Source organism: Amphiura filiformis, chromosome 19 (assembly GCF_039555335.1).
Source record: "Amphiura filiformis chromosome 19, Afil_fr2py, whole genome shotgun sequence".
Classification (NCBI taxonomy): Eukaryota; Metazoa; Echinodermata; class Ophiuroidea; order Amphilepidida; family Amphiuridae; genus Amphiura; species Amphiura filiformis.
This window is the reverse complement of record NC_092646.1, coordinates 59,548,989-59,566,612: the sequence shown is the minus strand read 5'-3', so window position 1 is coordinate 59,566,612 and position 17,624 is coordinate 59,548,989. Positions and strand designations below refer to the sequence as shown.

Genomic DNA, 17,624 nt, shown 5'->3' with positions numbered 1-17,624 from the left:
TGTTCATTAACCTATTTCATACACGAGAAGAAAGAAAAATACGCGATTTTTCTGTTTTTATAACGCTCCCATTTACTCAGGCTCCCAGACAGGTGGTATGTCTATGCTCAGGCTAGCGGGGACCCGCGCGAAGCGCTGGTGCGCATGTAGCCAGTGCGTAAACAATCACGCGAGCGTTTGTGAGTCAGTTACTGTCCCATGCAGACAAACAGGTATGTCTATGGTTACTGTAGTGTTGGCGCGAGTTTTTAAATCGCATACGCGTGCGCATCACCATAACCACTGTGTTTATCTCTGCCAGGTGCGTATACTTCATTTCTTGTTACAAACACGAAAGACTGTATTGAGCATTACGTATAGAAATATTAAGATACTGTATTGGTAGAAGTTGGAGAGTTTTTGAGTTTAATTTAATCAAATTGCAATCATCATGATAATTTCGGTGTTAACGATCCTGTCGTTTGTTGGTGATTTATGGGTAGAAGCCAAAGAACGCTTCAAAAGGTAAGTGTATTTTCTTCCTCGTTAAAGTGTGTAATAAATCATATATGCCTACTGTACTTCACTCATCAAGCGGTGGTATCTGACTGTGACAGTGGCGTAGATTTCCTTTTGACATGGGGGGGTCATTTTGAAGCTAAACTGTTGAAATTATAAGGTTTAAAAAGGGAATAAATTCGCGCGAAGTGCGCAAAACTCTGCACTTTTGGAGCTAAAATGGCCAAAAATGAGGTTCATTTGGTCAGAAACCCACATACAGGCGTCAACATTGGGGGATGATTGTACGGATCACCCCGTGACAAAATATTGGGGGATTTATCCCCACTCCCCCCTGGATCTACGCCTATGGACTGTGATGTAGAACGAGGCGTTAAAATAGTTATAGCACTTTGAAATATCTTTTGGTTCTTCCCATTAGTGAAAGCCATCTACTCTTCTGTTTTAGTGCTGCTCTTCAGCATTTCAAGGGAATCAATCAATGTTTTATTTAGCAAATGCTCCATATCATATTTCTTGCACGCTCTGAGACGAAATAGGCCTAAAATATTCCAATAACTCACATGGACTGTATAAAGTGTATGCTAACGTCATCAAAAAATTTGTCACGCTGTTTAAAAATGGTATATATAATAACATGAATCGATAATTTCTTTGGCAAAATGATGTAGGCCTACCACTTTTTGGCTTCCAACTTTAATTAAAAGCATGTAAGCTACATTGATACCGATGCCACCAATAGCACAAGAAGATTTGCCCCTAGCTCTATTTTGCATACCACTTTGTCCAATTTTTTCTCACTCCTTCACAAAATGCAAAAAAACGCAAAAATAATGCTATAAGTGTAGTAGGCCTACCCCTTAAAAATGGTAAATAATGACATGGATCAATAATTCCTAAGGCAAAATTTCCAAAGGGGGTTAAAATTTGTCAAGTTGACCCCGTCCAAAATAATGTCTCCCGGAAAAAAACTGGTGCAGGTGCGTAAAAAGGAAGCAATGTCGTTTTTGAAGCAATGTAGACTTAGCATGCACTACGATCCAATTCATAAATATCAGTAGTAAAAACAGCATTAGGCCTACAGAAGTACAGTAACCATGGTAACAAGCACTTTTTCCTCTTTTTTTGCGGGGAGGGGGTGATTTGATCTGTTTACTTGAGGCAATTAATCAAACTGGTACAGGTGCGTATTAGCAATGCCATTTTTTGAAGCAATGTACATAGACTTGAGGCAACTAATTAATAATGAATTTGTCTTATTTTACAGGAGATACTTGAGCGAGAGGATTGACTATTTGACGAATGGATCATTTGGAACGAAGCACACTGCAAGAAAAATCACAAAAGTACGTCCCATCCAAGCGAATATTTCGGATATTAAGAAACTGAAATCAAGTTCGCTAGCTGGTTTATCATGTTTAACGTCACCACATGACCGTTGTGAACTGCTAAAAGGAAGATTCGGTACCAAACCAACTGCAAGAAAACTGGCAAAAGTAATTCCAACAAACACGAACATTACGTGTATCAAAGGACTGAAATCAAAATCGCTAGCTGGTTTCTTCTTATTCTCCTCGATCTTCTTCTTTTTAAGGTTCGGTCGGCATGCCCGGTCTTGCCACACGTTTCGCCAGCTGTTTACCGTCAGAGGTATCAGAGATGCCGTTATTTTCTTGCGTGTTCTAACTGTAGATTTGTTGTCACCAGGTGACGTTTTTGAACTGCTTAAAGGAACATTCAGCACAAAGCCAAGTGCAAGAAAAGTCGCAAAAGTAAGTCTCACCAAAGCGAACATTTTCGATATTAAAGGGCTAAAGGCAAGATCGATAGCTGGTTTGTCGTCACCAAGCGGTGACGTCTTCGAACTGCTAAAAGGAAGATTCGGCACATTGCCAAGTGCAAGAAAAGTCGCAAAAGTAAGTCTCACCAAAGCGAACATTTTCGATATTAAAGGGCTAAAGGCAAGATCGATAGCTGGTTTGTCGTCATCAAGCGGTGACGTCTTCGAACTGCTAAAAGGAAGATTCGGCACATTGCCAAGTGCAAGAAAAGTCGCAAAAGTAAGTCCCACCAAAGCGAACATTTCAGATATTAAGGGGCTAAAAGCAAGATCGCTAGCTGGTTTGTCGTCACCAAATGTTGTCTTCGAACTGCTTAAAGGAAGATTCGGCACATTGCCAAGTGCGAGAAAAGTTGCAAAAGTAAGTCCCACCAAAGCGGGCATTTTCGATATTAAAGGGCTAAAAGCAAGATCGCTAGCTGGTTTGTCGTCACCAAATGATGTCTTCGAACTGCTAAAAGGAAGATTCGGTACATTGCCAAGTGCAAGAAAAGTCTCAAAAGTAAGTCCCACCAAAGCGGGCATTTTCGATATTAAAGGGCTAAAAGCAAGATCGCTAGCTGGTTTGTCGTCACCAAATGATGTCTTCGAACTGCTAAAAGGAAGATTCGGCACATTGCCAAGTGCAAGAAAAGTCGCAAAAGTAAGTCCCACCAAAGCGAACATTTCAAATATTAAGGGGCTAAAAGCAAGATCGCTAGCTGGTTTGTCGTCACCAAGTGTTGTCTTCGAACTGCTTAAAGGAAGATTCGGCACATTGCCAAGTGCGAGAAAAGTTGCAAAAGTAAGTCCCACCAAAGCGGGCATTTTCGATATTAAAGGGCTAAAAGCAAGATCGCTAGCTGGTTTGTCGTCACCAAATGATGTCTTCGAACTGCTAAAAGGAAGATTCGGTACATTGCCAAGTGCAAGAAAAGTCTCAAAAGTAAGTCCCACCAAAGCGGGCATTTTCGATATTAAAGGGCTAAAAGCAAGATCGCTAGCTGGTTTGTCGTCACCAAATGATGTCTTCGAACTGCTAAAAGGAAGATTCGGTACATTGCCAAGTGCAAGAAAAGTCTCAAAAGTAAGTCCCACCAAAGCGAAAATTTTCGATATTAAAGGGCTAAAAGCAAGATCGCTAGCTGGTTTGTCGTCATCAAGTGATGACGTCTTTGAACTGCTGAAAGGAAGATTCGGCACATTGCCAAATGCAAGAAAAGTTGCAAAAGTAAGTCCCACCAAAGCGGGCATTTTAGATATTAAGGGTCTAAAAGCAAGATCGCTAGCTGGTTTGTCGTCGCCAAGTAATGATGTCTTCGAACTGTTGAAAGGAAGATTCGGCACATTGCCAAGTGCAAGAAAAGTCGCAAAAGTAAGTCAAACGAAAGCGAACATTTCAGTTATTAAGGGGCTAAAAGCAAGATCGCTAGCTGGTTTGTCGTCACCAAGTGATGATGTCTTCGAACTGTTGAAAGGAAGATTCAGCACATCGCCAAGTGCAAGAAAAGTCGCAAAAGTAAGTCCTACCAAAGCGAACATTTTAGATATTAAGGGGCTAAAAGCAAGATCGCTAGCTAGTTTGTCGTCACCACGTGATGATGTCTTCAAAATACTGAAAGGAAGATTCGACAGAAAGCCAACTGCTAAAATCACTAAAGGAGGAAAGGAAGAAACCCTACAGAGAAATTGAATACTTATGAGAAGGCTCACAGGGAATTTGCGACACATGATAACCCGAAGCCGACAAAAGACCTATTGAAGTCAAAATATCGAGAGGAATTCTCGAGAGAAACCAAGAAAGCTTACAGAGAAACTCACCAGGGGTGTTTCAAACACCAAGAATCGTCTCAAAGTGATCAGATTAGTCAAGAGGACATGAGTGAATTGCATCATCAAATAATATTTAATTTGGCTTTGGTTTTTATAATAGCGTTCTTTTTCTATTATTTTTTTATTGGGTGTTTATGTTTTTGCAGCCATCCTTTATGTAATGTTTGTAAATATATTTCTGATATAATTTAATAGGTTTGTGGTTCATGTATACGTGAAGGAGTAGGAATATGTAATAAAATGTTTGCTAATTATTATCTTAATGTGCCTCTGTATATTCAATTTAAAGTAAATGCATATAGATATGAATAATGAGTTTTGAAGGTTTATCAACATTTATCATCGTATATCTATCTAACTGGTCAGTATATTGAAACCTGTAAGTACCTATATAATAATGATAATAGATGAAATAGATTTTATATACTGCTGAATCTACTGCTGATTGATAAAGTAGCTATCTACTGCTGATACTGGCATTGATTAAATAGCTATATACTGCTGATACTGGTATTGATGAAGTAGCTATCTACTGCTGATACTGGTATTGATGAAGTAGCTATCTACTGCTGATACTGGTATTGATGAAGTACAGACTTGACATTTAATATGGAATACTTTTTTGCAAAATTCCAAGACTGGTCTGGTAGAGGTCTGCATTAACGGCACGGGCTAAATATTAATTGGGGTGTGTCGGGGGATGGTGTAAAATAATAGTTTGATAGAAAATGTGCTTTCCATTAGTTTACATTATGGCGCTCATAATGTTAGTAAATTAGTCTAAAATGGCGGATTTAAGGAGACTGAATTTGAATTTTGTGGGGGTAAAATTTCTTAATTTGAGCAACAGTATTCTGATAAAATCACATTTATTGATGTTTGAGGCAATTTTATTGAACTTAAATACCAATAAGTGTTTGTCAGAACTTAAATGCACCTGTGATCTACCTGTTTTGAAAGTGGGAGGAGCTTTTAAAAATATGGCTCTATGAAGTGGTATGAACTCAGAAAATTTGAATGGTCCCCTGTGGCCAAATGTTATAAACTTACTGTACACAAAGAAACAGTGTGAGTTTATTGGACAACCATGAATCCGCACAGTTGTTTTTGTACCGTAAGTTTATAACATTTGACCCCAGGGGCCATTCAAACTTTCTAAGTACGTACAGCTTTGAAGAGCCATATTTTTAAGCTCCTCCCCTGTTCAAAAACTTGGTACGTTGAAAGTGTATTTCAGCTGTGATGAATGCCAGTTGCTGACGAAGTTTAAGAAATATCACCTCAAACCCCTATAAATTTGATAATTACAGGACCACGTTGCATAAAGCCCGAAATTGTGTCCCCCCACAAAGCTCAAATTCAGCTTCTCTAAATCCGCTATTTTTGGCAAATTCGCTACATTATGAGCACCATAATGTAAACATATTGAAAGCACATTTTCTATCAAACAATTATTTTACACCATCTCCCGGCACACCCCAATTAATATTTAGCCCGTGCGGTCTATGCAGACTCCGTCGAGACCAGTCTTGGAACATTGCGAAAAATATTCCATATTAAATGTCAAGTCTGTAGCTATCTACTGCTGATACTGGTATTGATGAAGTAGCTATCTACTGCTGATACTGGTATTGATGAAGTAGCTATCTACTGCTGATACTGGTATTGTCCGGTTTTTAACCGGATTGTGTCTTGTTTTGTGGATAATTTTGTTGCATCGTGCTTTGGAATATATACTCCTTCAGAATGCGACATTTCCAGACTCGGATGGATTGCAGCAAAGCGGGAATTTTGAACTGAATTCTCCGACTGTGAGTACATATAACAGCAGTTGGTACAACACGGGCAATTCCGTCCATTCCCATCTTGATCAGTTACCTATCAATAACAATCGGATGATTTACCATGGCTCATTGATCAGTAATTCAACAGCGATCAGTAATTCAACTTCTGATCAAAACATTGATCACAGCGCTGTAAGGTATACTCGTTCCGATCTATTGGCTTTACGTGACAAGAAGTTACATCTCAATGAGGATACTTTCAACACAATCAAATCTCTTGGTATTGATCGTCGTCTTAGAGGCCGTAGAGCCGGATCTCACATGATTAAGAAAAATCACTCGTCTTCTAGTATCAATAATGAAAACTCGAGTAACCAGCAATTTCATTCTCACAATAACTCTGCCATATCCTCACCCCCTATTAAAGGTAACAATTCGCTCACAGTTCACTGCTGGAATGCGAATTCCATTGGCAATAAAGACGTAATTCTGGTTGACCATATCATAGACTATGATGTTGACATCATGTTCCTTGTTGAGACTAAGCTTGCCCTGATGAGACGGTGATACTTGGACAATGTACCCCTCCTGGCTATAAGTTCCTAAGCCTTCCTAGACCCAAAAGGGATGGTGGAGGAGGGATCGGTACTGTATATAAGGAGAACATTGAACTTAGTATTACACCTTCTAGTTTCACTACAGTTAACTTTGAGTATTGTATCGCTACTCTTAAAAACTCTGTTCAGTTTGTTGTGGTCTATCATCCCCCACCATCAAAAGTAAACGGACTAAAGAGATCTGAATTCCTGGAAGATTTTGAAGTTTTCCTTGAGGAATTGTCTGTTATACCTACTGAAGTTGTCCTTGTGGGCGATTACAATATTCACGTTGATGAACCGCATAAACCAGAGACACGAAAATTCAATGATATTCTGTCCAGCAATGGTTTTCGTCAATTAATCACTGAAGTTACTCACAAAAAAGGGGCACACCCTTGATTTGTTAATCACTAATGAAAATGATAATATCATCCAGAGACATGCTGTTCTTCCACCATTTTACTCCGATCATCGCATTATTACTTGTTCCATCAACCATGCAAAACCTCCACCTGTAAAATCGGTTATTCGCTCACGCCAATTTGGTAAAATGAAACCTGAGCAGTTTACCGAACTTTTGCAAAAGCGCATGTCTGAGTTCCCTCTTGACTGTGAGGATCCAAATGTCCTTACTGATGCGTATGAGTCCTTAACAAAGTCTGTGCTTGATGAAGTCTGCCCTATTACCACCAGGGAGCGTACTATGAGACACAGACTACCTTGGTACAACGAAGACATCCATCTAGCCCGGCGCATCAGAAGACGACTGGAACGAAAGTGGCGAAAGAGTCAATCTGAGGAAGATAATGAAGAATTTGTCGCTCAAAAGTATCAAGTCATTAAACTTATCACTGACTCTAAAATTGAGTATTTCTCCAATAAGTTCGCTGAATCAAATGTTAAAGATATGTATGCTACAATTAATGGGTTGCTTAACAAATCTCAAAAAATACTACCTGTTTTTGATTGTCCTGATCAAGCTCTTGCCAACAAGTTTCTCTCCTTTTTTATCGAAAAAGTTGAGAAGATCAGGGCCAATGTTAATGTTTCTCCTAGTTCTACTGATGATAGTATTGCGAATTCTGACTCTATAGAACCCTGTAATCTTGATGCTAACATTAACTGTTGCTTAAACACATTCACTCCGCTATCTGAGACAGATATTGAGAAGATCATAAAAAGGTTTCCTAGTAAAACATGTAACTTAGATACTCTGCCGACGTGGCTTGTAAAGGATAATCTTCCGATCTTGTTGCCGATTCTCACAAAAATTGTCAACAGTTCGTTAATATCTGGTATTTTTCCAAATGCACTCAAAGAGTCTATTATCACTCCAGTGATCAAGAAATCAAATCTTGACAACAATATTCTAAAGAACTATAGGCCAGTGGCCAACATGAAATTCATGTGTAAGGTTATTGAAAAGGCTGCGTCATGTCAGGTAGTCACACATGTTGACAACTACAACCTGGGTGAAGTGAACCAATCCTCCTATAAGAGGTCTCACAGTACTGAAACCGCCCTGTTAAAGGTAAAAACGACATCCTCCAGTACGTGGACCATGGTAAAGTTGTCTTCCTGGTGCTGCTTGACATGTCAGCAGCCTTTGATACGGTGGATCACCATATCCTGTTGAATAGACTCAAATCAGATTTCAATATCGATGGCACAGTCCATTCCTGGTATAGGTCATATTTTAATCAACGTAACGTCAGAGTGGTAATTAACAACGACATGTCTAGTGAGCATACGCTCACTTACTCATTACCCCAGGGTTCCATCATTGGCCCTCAGTGTTTCATCATGTATACCGTTCCCGTTGGTGAAATAATTCGTCGTTACAACATATGCTTTCATTGTTATGCTGACGATATACAGCTTTATGCTGCCTTTGAACCCAAAGTCAGTGGTGACCGTGAGCGTGTGCTCAATAACATGTCTGCTTGTATTTCTGATATTAACTCTTGGATGGTTAATAACAAGCTGCAGCTCAATCAGGACAAAACGGAATTTTTCATCATTGCCACCAATAGAGCTCTCAATAAGCTTCCCGTCATTGAGCTGAGCTTGGGTAACCACTCAATCAAACCATCTGCCAATGTTAAGAACTTAGGTGTTGTTTTTGATGGAGCTCTTAATATGTCTTCCCATATTAGCAATCTTTGTAAAACTCTCAACTTTCACATCCGTAACTTATGGCGGATACGACGTTTTCTCAGTCAGGATGCGTGTCATCATGCCGTCAGAGCACTTGTCTTGTCTCGCATAGACTATGCCAACTCCCTCATGTATGGTGCCCGTGAAATGGACCTAAAACGGCTGCAGCGTCTCCAAAATAAGGCAGCCAGGCTGATCTTCGCATGTGGACGAGACAGGTGCTCTGCCGATTTGTTGAATACCCTCCGTTGGCTCCCGGTGAAAGAAAGAATTAATTTCAAAATCATGTTGCACATATACAACTGCATATCAGGTACTGCTCCGGCATATCTACAAGATCTTGTCACGTTTTATAATCATCCAGATTCATCTAGAAGCAGTCGCAGGCTTCGCTCATCATCTGACAAAACAAGGCTCTATACAGTTCGCTCCAGTAAAAGAGCCGGGGATTGCTGTTTCACCGTTTTCGGGCCCAGCACTGGAACAAGCTCCCTGTTTATGTCAGAGAAGCGGAATCTGTGGCTGCTTTTAAACGTCTTCTAAAGACGTATCTTTTTCCAAATCAGTAATTTTTCTTGTTGTTGTTTTTATTTAGTTTTTTCTTGTGTATTTTGTGTTGGAGCAAAAGCGCTGTGTTATCTGTAGAGCGCTATAGAAATGTCCTGTAATAATAATAATAATAATAATAATAATTGATGAAGTAGCTATCTACTGCTGATACTGGTATTGATGAAGTAGCTATCTACTGCTGATACTGGTATTGATGAAGTAGCTATCTACTGCTGATACTGGTATTGATGAAGTAGCTATCTACTGCTGATACTGGTATTGATGAAGTAGCTATCTACTGCTGATACTGGTATTGATGAAGTAGCTATCTACTGCTGATACTGGTATTGATGAAGTAGCTATATACTGCTGATACATACTGGTATTGATGAAGTAGCTATCTACTGCTGATACTGGTATTGATGGAGTAGCTATATACTGCTGATACATACTGGTATTGATGAAGTAGCTATCTACTGCTGATACTGGTATAGATGAAGTAGCTATCTACCTGCGATACTGGTATTGATGAAGTAGCTATCTACTGCCGATACTGGTATTGATGAAGTAGCTATATACTACTGATACATACTGGTATTTATGAAGTAGCTATCTACTGCTGATACTGGTATTGATGAAGTAGCTATTTACTACTGATACTGGTATAGATGAAGTAGCTTTCTACTGCTGATATTGGTATTGATGAAGTGGCTATCTACTGTTGATATTGATATTGAAGAAGTAGCTATCTACTTCTGATATAGGTATTGATGAAGTAGCTATCTACCGCTGATATTGGTATTGATGAAGTAGCTATCTACTAACTGCTGATATCTACTTCTGCTATTGGTATTGATGAAGTAGCTATCTACTGTTGATATTGGTATCGATGAAGTAGCTATCTACTGCTGATACTGGTATTGATGAAGTAGCTATCTACTGCTGATATTGGTATTGATGAAGTAGCTATTTACTGCTGATACTGGTATTGCCGAGGTAGCTACAACTACTGCTGATAGTGGTATTGATTATACTGTTGATATTGATGAAGTAGCTATCTACTGCTGATATTGGTATTGATGAAGTAGTTATGTACTGCTGATATTGGTATTGATGAAGTAGCTATCTACTGCTGATATTGGTATTGATGAAGTATATAGCTATCTACTTCTGATAATGGTATTGATGAAGTAGCTATTTACTTCTGATATTGGTATTGATGAAGTAGCTATCTACTGCTGATATTGGTATTGATGAAGTAGCTATTTACTTCTGATATTGGTATTGATGAAGTAGCTATCTACTGCTGATACTGGTATTGATGAAGTAGCCATCTACTGCTGATATTGGTATTGAAGAAGTAGCTATATACTGATGATAGTGGTATTGATGAAGTACCTATCTACTGCTGATATTGATGAAGTAGTTATATACTGCTGATAGGCCTATTGGTATTGATGAAGTAACTATCTACTGATGATATTGGTATTGAGGAAGTAGCTATCTACTGCTGATATTGGTATTGATGTAGTATATAGCTATCTACTTCTGATAATGGTATTGATGAAGTAGCTATTTACTTCTGATATTGGAATTGATGAAGTAGCTATCTACTTCTGATATTGGTATTGATGAAGTAGTTATTTACTTCTGATATTGGTATTGATGAAGTAGCTATCAACTGATGATAATGGTATTGATGAAGTAGCTATCTACTGCTGATATTGGTATTGATGAATTAGCTATCTACTTATGATAATGGTATTGATGAAGTAGCTATCTACTGTTGATTCTGGTATTGATGAAGTAGCTTTAATATCTTAATCCCCAATCAAGGTGGTATTGATGAAGTACCTATCTACTGCTGATATTGGCATTGATGAAGTAGTTATATACTGCTGATAGGCCTATTGGTATTGATGAAGTAACTATCTACTGATGATATTGGTATTGAGGAAGTAGCTATCTACTGCTGATATTGGTATTGATGTAGTATATAGCTATCTACTTCTGATAATGGTATTGATGAAGTAGCTATTTACTTCTGATATTGGAATTGATGAAGTAGCTATCTACTTCTGATATTGGTATTGATGAAGTAGTTATTTACTTCTGATATTGGTATTGATGAAGTAGCTATCAACTGATGATAATGGTATTGATGAAGTAGCTATCTACTGCTGATATTGGTATTGATGAATTAGCTATCTACTTATGATAATGGTATTGATGAAGTAGCTATCTACTGTTGATTCTGGTATTGATGAAGTAGCTTTAATATCTTAATCCCCAATCAAGGTGATTTCAGAGGATAAAGTGCGCGCGGAGTAGTTATATACTGCTGATAGGCCTATTGGTATTGATGAAGTAACTATCTACTGATGATATTGGTATTGAGGAAGTAGCTATCTACTGCTGATATTGGTATTGATGTAGTATATAGCTATCTACTTCTGATAATGGTATTGATGAAGTAGCTATTTACTTCTGATATTGGCATTGATGAAGTAGCTATCTACTTCTGATATTGGTATTGATGAAGCAGTTATTTACTTCTGATATTTCTTTTGATGAAGTAGCTATCTACTGATGATAATGGTATTGATGAAGTAGCTATCTACTGCTGATATTGGTATTGATAATTTAGCTATCTACTTATGATAATGGTATTGATGAAGTAGCTATCTACTGTTGATTCTGGTATTGATGAAGTAGCTTTAATATTTTAGTCCCCAATCAAGGTGATTTAATTAGAGGATAAAGTGCGCGCGGAGCGTGAAAAAAAATTCAATTTCATACTATTTCATATGAATTTATAACCGCTCTTTAAGCAAAGTCATTATTTTTTCATTGAATTTACAACCGTATGACTAAACAGGCGAAACTAGTAACTTTTCGTGCAAGATTTGCAATTTAAAGAGAATTAACCATTGCTCATGGTAATGACGCTAGTATATGGGCAATATAAGTGTGCTCTTTCATTTAATAACATAAAATCTGAAAAATATTGTAAGCATTATTTGAGGTTTTGACTTTTAAAACCTAAAAAAAAAAAAAAAGTGTGCTTCAATAGGTCGTTTTCAACAGATTTACCACATTGAATTGCGTTATCTGTTGGCGTAATGAAAAAAAAGCGTTTTTTAGGGGGAGGTGTTAGCTAGGTTTAGCTTTCGTTCGATATAAAAAAAATTCTGATTGGATGAAGGGTTGAGGTTTGACAAAACCCATGCACAAATTATATTCCAGCTAGAAGCTCATATAGCTCTTTTGGTGCTATGATGTTATGATATAAACAATAGTGTAACCAAAGACTGTGTAGAGGCAATTCACTGGACAAATTCGTGCGCTCAGGTGTATCGAGGTGTAAACTGTGCATAGATGAGTTTATAAGAGAATCGTTTTTAGCCAAACCTTTCCATATGTGGGCGCCCATTCCTTTTTTAAATGAATTTTTATTCCAAAGTTTCGTCGCCCTATTGTGTAACGTTCTCGCAGCATACACCTGCTATGACTGATTATATCATTACCTGCGTAAAAGATTATCATTTCTGGGACTTAGTTTCATCGTAAAAATCACGTGATACCGCGTCTTTGTTTGTGATGTGATATTCGCGGGCCAGACTCGATTTCGTTTCATTCCGTGTTTTGACAGCGATGTGGATACAATCCCGGACTTGTGATAAATCTTACCTATTCATCATAACTTACGCGGCTTGAACATCGATAGGTCTAAAAGAACCTCGCTATATCATAAGGTAAGAGTTTTCTTGTGCTTCTTGATTAGGCCTACAGGGAAAGAAGAACATTGTAAGATACATTTAGGCTTACAAAAAATAAAAACCCTGTTCTACGGGACCGACCGACCCAGATTTTGAACAAATTGGGAGAAAAAAATGTCCTGTACAAATGAATGCCGACCTAAATTTCGGAAATTTCAGGAACAATTTTTTTTTGTATTTTCTCAAATTGCAAATTATTTACAGATTTTGGTGATTTTTGGGTCATTTCCAAAAAAAAAAAAAGGCCGACCGACCGACCGACCGACCCTACTTGAAAGGTCCGTCCGCCCGTAGAACAGGGTTTCTTTTTTTCGTCGCCTTATGTCTTATTCTTTTTGATCACAAAGTTTATGTGATGCGATCAAGCAAAACCAGTCGGAACTAGGCAATAATAAATTTTCAGTTTCTTATAGGATATAAAACAGGATTTACATAGCTGCATTTTGCAGAAACCCCCATTCAAATTGAACAACCAATTCCAAAGATATAAGCCCGGGATATAAGCAATTAAAAGAGGTTCCAAAACAATAGGAAACAAAAGGAAATATTTCCTTTGTTTGGCTAAAGGCCTATCTCAAAATCAATATTCCGAGTTCAGACTGATTTTGCTTGATCGCATCACATAAACTCCTCAAGAAAAGTTTGGAAAGTTTTTTCAAGCATCTGTATCTGAAATTATTTGTGACATATCCATATCGTGTTGCATATCAATGGGTAGCTACAATACTCCCCTTTACAATGACACCCCATTTTAAACAATAACATTTTTACGGCTGAGTACACGCTTTGTGAATGTAGTGGGGTCTCGAACAGAATTTGCCAAATTGAGCATTATTCTGTGCAGCAAGCTGCAATCCATATCTTCACAATCTGGGACCTAATGCAATCCTCCAATATGACACCACTCGCCCCACAGAGCCACGGTAGTCAACGACTACCTACAGAATATGGGAGTAGAGCCAAAATGGCCTGCCATCAGGCCAGACCTGGGGGCCAGACCTCAACCCGATTGAACACTTGTGAGATCAGCTTGGTCGTGTTGTACGTGCCAGAGAAGCCCATATGCAACCACATTGAATGACCTGCGACGAATCCTTGTTGAAGAATGGAATGCCTGATGCCATGCCACAGTAACGTGTAACCAGGTCGGTGAGCAGCTTGAGAAGGTGCATGACTACTGTGGCTGCCGGTGGTTTTTCCACCCGCTGTTGAGATTAGTGACTAGCGTTGTTTGAGCATAGAATAATGGCCAATTTGACAAATTCTGTTTGAGACCCCACTACAGTTACAAGACGTGTACTCAGCCGTGAAAAATGTTTTTAAATGGGGTGTCATTCTAAAGGGGGGTATTGTAGCTATCCATTGATATGCAACACGATATGGGGATGTCACAAATAATTTGAGATACAGATGTTTGAAAAAACTTTCCAAACTTTTGTTGAGGAGTTTATTTGCAATCAATCAATGTGATATTGGAGCAACCAGACACCGATACTGAAACTATGTGGGAAGGAATCAAGACAGCATTCAACGAAACATCCAAGAAAGTCCTTGGATACAAAAAAGGACACAAAGAAAAGCCATGGATTAGCGAGGAAGTCATCCAACTGGCAAATGAACGGAGTAGAGCAAAGCAAGAAAAAATAAAGGACCCAACCAAGAGAAGTAGATACAACTTCTTAAGTCGTGAAATAAAAAGAAAAGTCAAGGGATGCCGAGATCAGTGGCTCAAAGACCTGTGCAAAAAAGTTGACAATGCACATCAGGCTGCAAAGTCAAAAGAAGTGTACTCAACCATCAAGAAAATTACAAGAAAAGCCTCTATCAGAATGCAAACAGTCAAAAGTAAAGATGGACAGATTCTTACTGAATCAGAGGAAGTAAAGAAAGCTTTCAAGAACTATACAATAAAAAGAACCCAACAGATGAGGAGCTAACGCAAAGTGTTCCCCAGATGCCCAGCTGCAAGGAAGAACCAGCCATCCTACGAGAGGAAATTGAAAGTGCTGTTAAAAAGATGTCAGATGGCAAAGCCCCGGGATATGACAACATCACAGCTGAAGAACTCAAAGCAGCTGGGAGCGCAGGGATCGAAATCCTACATATGCTATGCACAAAAAATATGGGACAGCGAAACTTTCCCAGATGACTGGGGGAGGGCTATCATTACACCAATTTACAAGAAGAAAGACAAGCTTGATTGCGGCAACTACCGAGGGATCAGCTTGCTTATTCTACAACGCCGAATCATGAAAAGAACTGAAGAAATTCTATCAGAGTCGCAAGCAGGATTTAGACCAGGACGTTCAACCATAGACCAACTCTTCACCCTCAGGCAAATAGTTGAGAAGCATCTTGAAATGAGGAAGGCCCTTTTCTGTTGCTACATCGACTTCGAAAAAGCCTTCGACTCAGTGTGGCAGGAAGGACTTTGGAAGGCACTTGGCTTCTTTGGTTTCCCAAACAAAATCACCTGTCTCCTGAAAGCTCTCTACAATAAATCTGCAAGTACTGTCAGAGTAAATGGGGAACTAACAGACTGGTTTACAACCCTGGTTGGAGTTCGCCAAGGATGTGTAATCTCACCTCAACTTTTTAACATCCTACTGGAGATGACTATGTTGTATGCCCTGCACGATACCAACATAGGAGTAAACATCCAAGGACAAGTGGTGAACAACTTACGATTTGCAGACGACATTGCACTAATTGCTAACAGTGAAGAAGACCTCCAGACACTAGTTAGCCTCATTCAACAAAACAACTCAGCTTTTGGACTCAAAATAAATATCGCTAAAACAGAAGTCCAGGCCATATGCAAAGAGGACACCCATCTTTACATCACAATTGACAATACCCAGCTTCTGCAGGTGGAGGAGTTCACATACCTGGGTGGAAAGATCACCCAAAAAGGATCCTGCTCAGAAGATATAAAACTTCGAATAGGCAAAGCCCTAGGAGCTGTGCTGTGACTACAGAGTATCTGGAGTGCTAAGGACATCAAACCAACACCAAGATTGAGCTTTACAAGGTCCTTGTTTTGTCAATATTGCTATACGGAGCAGAAACCTGGACATTGAAAAAAGAGGATGAGAATCGACTGCTCACTTTTGAGATGATGTGCCTTAGGAAGATAATGGGAGTAACACGGAGAGACAGGATCCGAAACACCATCATCCGCAAAACCCTGGGTGTTGAATTTTCCATCTTGGACAGAATAACCCGGAAGAGACTGCATTATTTTGGCCACGTCCAGAGAATGCCTCCCTCACGCCTTCCAAAGATGGCCTTTGAATGTCACATCCAGGGAGTCAGACCTAGAGGAAGACCACCAAAGAGGTGGAGAGACTGCCTGCTAGCTGACTGCAAAAGAACTAACCTAAACTCCATAGTAAATGCCAGCCGTACAGCAGATGACAGAACAGTTTGGCGGGACATTGTGATGCGGATGCCACCACTCAACCCCCAGTTGGAGTGAACGGCATAGGTCAAGGTAGGTCAAGGTCAATGTGATATACTTGCAATGGAGTTCAATGAATCCGCAAATCACAATTGCACGGTGATGTATTCAATTTGAACCTACACCACTCCACGCCATACATAAATTCTCCCAGTCACATTTCCCCAATATGAAATTTAAAAAAAGGTAAAATTTAATTTTACTTCTTTTAAAGTTTGGCAGAGGCGGGATTCGAACTCACGGCGCACCACGCCGCTTTGGATATGCTCTATTAGCCTAGCGCCTTAGACCACTCGGCCACTTGTCTTGATGGAATCCATTTGAAACTTATTTGAGGATATAATCGCAACTTCAATATAGGCCTACCACGTGACAAGCAAAAGCAGAAAACGTACCATATTTTGGAATTTTATTTGCCTAAAAACATTAATGTGTATTAATAGCGCTCAATTGTTGTTAATCCGACAATAAACATGATAAATGCGCGTCTATATGGACAATACATTATATCGATTTTAAAATGTGCTCCCACGGTGTCAGTACATTTCCATGGTCAGTAAAATACTATAGAGGAACCTACCATTTTTCTTGTATACACGTTCGATGTTTTTATCTATTACATAAAAAATCCATTTTAGACCCCAAATGTTTTTTCAGGAAATAAAAGATTAGATTACCATAAAAACAAAACAGTAATCTTTTGCCGGGTCTAATGTTATTTATACATAGATTTGTCAACGTTTTTTTTTATCCTTATTCTTGCTCAATTAAAAAAATATTTTTGGCGTATATAAAATTGAAATAAAATTCTCTGCCTCCACAATTGGGTATCACGAATCGTTATATATGATGTGCAGTTAATATTCATATTTTCTTTTATACAGAGGATGCTTCAGTTTTGACAGGAAAAATATTTTCTTGAAAACCCTCTCACTTGGTTTAGGCCAAAAAAAAAATTGTTGTGTTGCCCTCCCAAGCCTAAAATCTGGTAGTACAGCCGGCCGGATTTTTTTTTTTTACCAACTCAACCATTTGATACCTACTATTTCACAGTAACATGAGTGAAGAGAGGCATATGTATAATATTGGCTGTATTTTCTACCCAATGTTGAATATTTTATTGAAGTAAATATTAATATTAAGACC

At 38.8% G+C, this 17,624-nt stretch overlaps 1 protein-coding gene across 1 annotated transcript; it reads left to right on the top strand.

Annotated features, from left to right (window-relative positions):
- Nucleotides 1-430: 430 nt before the first annotated feature.
- Nucleotides 431-9,233, top strand: LOC140140708 (uncharacterized). Its single transcript, XM_072162464.1, has 4 exons — nt 431-504; nt 1,766-1,994; nt 6,970-8,064; nt 8,412-9,233. The coding sequence occupies exons 1-4, from the start codon at nt 431-433 to the stop codon at nt 9,231-9,233; spliced, it is 2,220 nt and encodes a 739-aa protein (XP_072018565.1).
- Nucleotides 9,234-17,624: the final 8,391 nt, after the last annotated feature.